This window comes from Brassica napus, chromosome C6 (assembly GCF_020379485.1).
Source record: "Brassica napus cultivar Da-Ae chromosome C6, Da-Ae, whole genome shotgun sequence".
Lineage (NCBI taxonomy): Eukaryota > Viridiplantae > Streptophyta > Magnoliopsida > Brassicales > Brassicaceae > Brassica > Brassica napus.
Genome location: NC_063449.1, coordinates 38,241,635 through 38,247,133, shown reverse-complemented (window position 1 = coordinate 38,247,133; position 5,499 = coordinate 38,241,635). Strand labels below are relative to the sequence as shown.

The window sequence follows — 5,499 nt, the reverse complement described above, 5'->3', positions numbered from 1 at the left end:
TTCTCATGCTTTTAAAGGAAAAACAACAATTACACATCAGCTGCTTAAGCAATATTCCATTGGGTGAAACTCAATTACAGTTGCAGAACTGTGATTCCAGAATATAAACAAATTGGGAAACACTGAATAAGATGGAGACAGTTTCCAATCTTATGGAGCGCTTTTAAAAAACTAAATTTTACATTCGTGTTCCTTTGTATGATTAGAACATGCCAACAAAGTCAGAACTGACATGGTAACCTAGGCGAAGTGGTAGTTCTGTAGCTCTCTTTCATTCCTCCTCGGTCCATGAACTGGACCAATAACATATGAGAGTTCAGACACTCGGAAGACCGTTATGGACACTACAGATCGCAAACTCATTGGTGAGATATACCATAATGCAAATAGATTCTTTGACATTATTAACATAATATTGTTGGGACTGTAGAAGCAATACATGGCCATGGAAATGATTTCACACTGGAACTTCGAAATATGTCGGCTCTCTTCTCAGCGTCTATTGAAGACTGAAACCCTTCTTTTTTTGGGAAGAGATTTTCAGGATTGAATAGAACCAACTTAAAACGAAGTGGTTTGTAAAGAAGGAAAATGAGAGAGAGGTGAAACAAATTCATTAAAAGGATATTGAAGAACACCATTGATTGATAGCAGATGAGGCTTAATAACAACAAAGATTGGATGGAGAGGAATAAGAGAAGACGAAGTGGAAGAAGAGAGTCGTTAGTGTTTTGGATATGAGCTTTGTCAAATGAAGGTCATCTGGGCCTTTAAAATTAATATAGAGCCCAAACGCAGTCTTTAGAATTTTGTTATCGAGAAAGCAGTGACGATGTGGCAATATGAAAGATTGTTATTGGTTGTTTTTTTGTGCCGAGGTAGACACCCTAAACACTCCCAATATCCCATTTTAGTATTGTAAGATATAAACAACGATTTCTATTGCTTATATATATATTCTTTATAATGAAATTCATCTCTAATTTCCATATTATTTCAATATTTTGATGTTATTTTATACTTTTAAAGATGTAATTTAAGAAAAATAATTGAAAGAATCATAGATAATCTTGTATATATGTTTGGTCAAACCAAATTAAAAAAAAATAAACGTTGTACACTATGAACTGAACCGTCAGCAAAAGATATTATAAACAAGTTTAAATCTGTATCGAGTACCAAAGTATTATTCTTTCCCACGTCCCAAATGAAGAATCAGGTGGTGCATTTTATGTTCCTCATCGACCGTTCAATCATCAGTCTAACATCCAATCTAACGGCTTAAAATCACATAACAAAGAAATTTAATTTTTATAAACTTTCCCCTCGATAAATGACAATCCCTCATTTCTTCTGATTCCCGATTAACCCGAAAGATGAATCACAGCCGTCGACCGGGCGTTTGAACGGTCAGATGTCCATTTTGAATGAGATCGTATCCGTCGCCGTGGGTTTCTACAAACGTATTCAAGCTCTGATGTCGACTAGTGACCAATCACCACCAGTTGCCACTGAAACGCCGTTGCTCGATCAAGAACAGCCTCCGCCCGACGAAGACGACGACCTCGGCCAAACGCTGCAAAGGCTAGAGATGTTTCTGACGCTCCTCGGGTTTAACCAGTCGTCAACGCGAAGCCTCGTCTTGTCATGGATCGTGTTTTTGACGATCGGTTTGGTGCTTCCGGTGACGGTGTTGGAGCTAGGACATTGCAAAGGGTGTGAGACGTATCAGAACAAGAGCTTCGAGCTCAACATCGTTGTCTCGCAGGCGTGTCTGGCTGGTGTCTCTCTGCTCTGCGTTTCGCATAACTTGAGGAAGTATGGGATTAGGGAGTTTTTATTTGTTGATCAACTCAGTGGTCGTATGGGACGGCTCAAGGATCAGTATATGCAGCAAATCTCGGTGATTTGATTCTTCTTCTACTTTTTTTTTTTCCTTCTGTGATGATTCTTGGTTGATTATGAAGGATCATTGGTTCTACATATCATATGACCTGCTTCTTCTTCTTGTATGTGCATGCATCAATTCTTGAATGTGTTTTCAATCTTGAAAACTGAAATTGACATTTAAATCTGTAGTGTGCTTTTCTAGGTGGAGGTTTTGGACGGAACACCGTCTTTGAATGTCTGAAACCGCAACATGTTAGTGCTAGTTTCGTCCCAAACCTTATCGGTATTTTTACATTAATTCTAGAATGTATTTTTTTAGATTAGGAAGAGGTTTTGAGCCGATGTCTGTTTTTAATGTCCAAAACGATAATATAGTGAAGTTGCAGGTACTTGATCATCATATGTAATAGAATAAAAGATTATACGATGATGATGTAATTGGTAATTTAACTAGTGTTAAAAAAAAATTGTTCTTATGTCACATTATATAGTCTCTAACTTTGCATGATTTTTTTCCTTTATTAGGAGTTTCTAAACCTAATCTTGTAATCCTCCAGAAATCCTCTGAAATCACAACATCTAATATTAATTTTTTTCCCAATTGTAACTCGATCTTGTAATTTATAAACTTTGCATAAAGTGTTTATTTTGCTTGAAATCAGAACTTCGAGATTTTTTTTTTGTGATAAAAGTAAGCATCTGATGTGGAAAGCTGAATTTTTTTTTCTCTTTTACCTCGTTGCAGAACTCTGTGAAACTGCTTGGACTATGGTCGCTCATATGTTTTGGACTAAAAGCTGTTCGGGAGATTATTCGAATGCTATATGTGCCTCATGACCAGCCGTGGCTATCTGTTTTTATCCTCGTATCAATGATCTTGTCATGGACTTACTTAAGCACTATCTTTCTAGCTGCGAGCTCCATGTTTCATTTGGTCTGCAACTTGCAAGTCATTCACTTTGAAGATTACGCAAAGCTCTTAGATGAGGAGTCCGAAATCTCCTTTTTCATCGGTGAGCACACTAATTTGCGCCGTTACCTATCCAAAATAAGCCATAGGTTCCGCATCTTTCTGGTTCTGCAGTTTCTGGTCGTCACGGCTAGCCAGTTCACTACACTTTTCCAGACCACTGCGTACAGTGGGCGTATCACTTATATAAACGGTGGTGATTTTGCTGTAAGTTAACTTCTTCGTTTACATTAATGGTTAGAGTATTTCCAATGAAATAGAGTAAACTCTATAATAAAGTTGAGTTATATTCTCCAATAGTATTTTATTTTATAGTGAAAAACAGAGTGATGAATAAAAATAAATGAATTATTTTATTTATAGATTAAACCTATTTTTACACTATTATAGGGTGAGAAATAGAGTTGAGTTTGAATTCTTTTACTTTAAATTCTATTTTAGATTGAAAAATAAAGTGGGGTTAGAGATGTTTTTAATGCTTTTATCTGGTGAGGTTAAGCTTGGAAAGGTTTATGTTCAGGTCTCGGCTGTGGTCCAAGTTGTTGGAATAATTTTATGTTTACACGCAGCAACGAAGATATCTCACAGAGCACAAGCAATAGCATCAGTTGCAAGTAAATGGCATGCGATAATGTCTTGTTCATCTACAGATTCAACTCAAATCAGGGCTTCTCCTAGTGGTGTTCACTTGGAAGCCACCACGAATCCACCCATCTCCTTTCGGATTTCACCTTCAGAAAGCGATGTGGAATCAATGGATCACTACATGAGGATGCCTGCTAATAACAGCCACTTTTCTTCATACATGTCCATGTCCTCATATCACAGAAGACAAGCTTTCGGTGAGGATTGTTTCACCCTTTTTTCTTTTCTTTTCCGCGAAACTAGGCATGGGCATAAAAAGCGAAAACTAAACCGGAACCGAACCGAAAAACCGAATCCTAAACCGAACCAAAGTTCAAAGATAACCGAACGGTTCCTATATTTCTATAACCAAAAAACCGAAACCGAACCGAGAACCGAATGGATATCCGAATATCCGAAATAAAATTTATATACCTAAAAATATTAATTATATTTTAGTATTAAAAATACTAAATATTCAAAACTCACTACTTATATACTGAACTATCCAAAAAATCGAAATACTCGAATATTTTTTTTATCTAGAGTTTTAAATTATCCACATTATCCTAAAGAACTGAATTACCCGAATAGTTTTTATCCAAAATATTAAAATTTATCCGAATTATCCTATTTATATCCAAAAAATTCCCAATAAATTGTTTTTACCCCGAGTCATCCAAAATTAACCGAAAAAGGGAACCGAACCGTAACTGAATTGAAACCACAAATTTATCGGATATTAGTCGGTTCTTATAATTGTTATATGAACCGACCCGAAACCGAAAAGAACCAAACCGGACCCGAACCGAATTTCATAGATAACCGAATGGTTCCTATATCTCTATAACCGAAAAACCGAAAACCGAAAGAACCGAACCGGAACCGAACCGAAAACCGAACGCCCAGGCCTACTCGAAACCAGTCATGATAGCTGACCTAGATGTTGTATTTGGATGCAAATACCAACTATAAAACCAAACAACGTTTGGATGCAATATTTAGATGTTGTATTTAGATGATTCATCTAAATGGTGTATCAAATACAAAAACAAACATGGTCTTGATGATTGTTGTTGCAGTGTTGTATTTGCAGATGAATCCAGGTGGGATAACGATATTCGGGTGGACAGTAGACAGGCATTTGATAAACACAATATTCTTCATTGAGCTCTCTCTTGTTACCTTTGTACTTGGGAGGACTGTAGTCTTCACTTCTGAATGACCACACAACAAAATAAAGGTTTGGTGTATCATACACTTTTTTAACCCTTTTGCCAATTATGTAAAATTTTCAATTTTTTTTTTTGCAATTGAGAGAAGAAGAAACTTGTCATGAGCTCTTAATTTGCTTACCTGTACAGTGTATTATAAGCTTTTATTGATGAGGCTTTGATTGATTTTTTCTTATACACCTGAAGTTTTTTTTTCTCATATGAATGCGGTTGGAAGATCATTATTTAGACCATAAAACCAAATTTGTATCTCAGTTTTGAGTTTAGGTTTCCTGCCATTAGGATAGGGAAAATCAGGATATTCAGCACTGAAGTGCTTCACATGTTTGAAAGACTGTTATGTCACTAACTATAGTCATTTTTACCAAGATGTTAAATCCTATATGACACCTAAGTAGTGTCTTGTGTATAATAACCAAAGCTATCTGTGAAGTAACAGCTGGATCCACCTGTTCCTCATATAACCCCTTGGCAACAAATGCATCTGCATTCCTTACTATCCGCTTTTCTAGTGCATTAAACCTGTCCTCAGTTCTGTCATACATGAACCTGCAACCAGGTTAGGTCCAGAGCCATTGAGAACACATATGGCTCGTTTAAACTCTCTTAATGATCATATCATCCTCATTGTTTTCTACTGCATCTTCAGAAGCAACAGAAAGAATATATGATAACAAAGGACTCTGGCCTGCATATCTACTCAAAAATAGATGTAGACATGTAACAAAAATAGATGTAGACATATCGTTTGAGCACATGTTTTCTTTTAAAAGACATACA

At 36.3% G+C, this 5,499-nt stretch overlaps 1 protein-coding gene across 2 annotated transcripts; it reads left to right on the top strand.

Moving 5' to 3' along the window:
- The first annotated feature begins 1,266 nt into the window (after positions 1-1,266).
- LOC106436803 lies at positions 1,267-4,884 on the top strand. 2 transcript variants are annotated; one of them, XM_013877750.3, is made up of 5 exons: positions 1,267-1,903; positions 2,080-2,142; positions 2,636-3,067; positions 3,381-3,702; positions 4,567-4,884. In XM_013877750.3, exons 1-5 carry the CDS (start codon positions 1,415-1,417, stop codon positions 4,707-4,709), a joined length of 1,449 nt encoding a protein of 482 aa, XP_013733204.1. In that variant the 5' UTR covers positions 1,267-1,414; the 3' UTR covers positions 4,710-4,884. The 2 variants fall into 2 exon arrangements, with proteins under 2 accessions (XP_013733204.1, XP_013733205.1); XM_013877751.3 differs by lacking the exon at positions 2,080-2,142 and having other exon boundaries at positions 1,298-1,903.
- The last annotated feature ends 615 nt before the right edge of the window (positions 4,885-5,499 follow it).

Bases quoted from the DNA above. Each gene is read 5' to 3' on its own strand.
- LOC106436803 (XM_013877750.3), top strand. From the start codon at position 1,415: ATGTCCATTTTGAATGAGATCGTATCCGTCGCCGTGGGTTTCTACAAA. The intron at 3,068-3,380 runs GTAAGTTAACTT...GTTTATGTTCAG, and splicing joins TAAACGGTGGTGATTTTGCT to GTCTCGGCTGTGGTCCAAGT. The intron at 3,703-4,566 runs GTGAGGATTGTT...TTGTTGTTGCAG, and splicing joins TCACAGAAGACAAGCTTTCG to TGTTGTATTTGCAGATGAAT.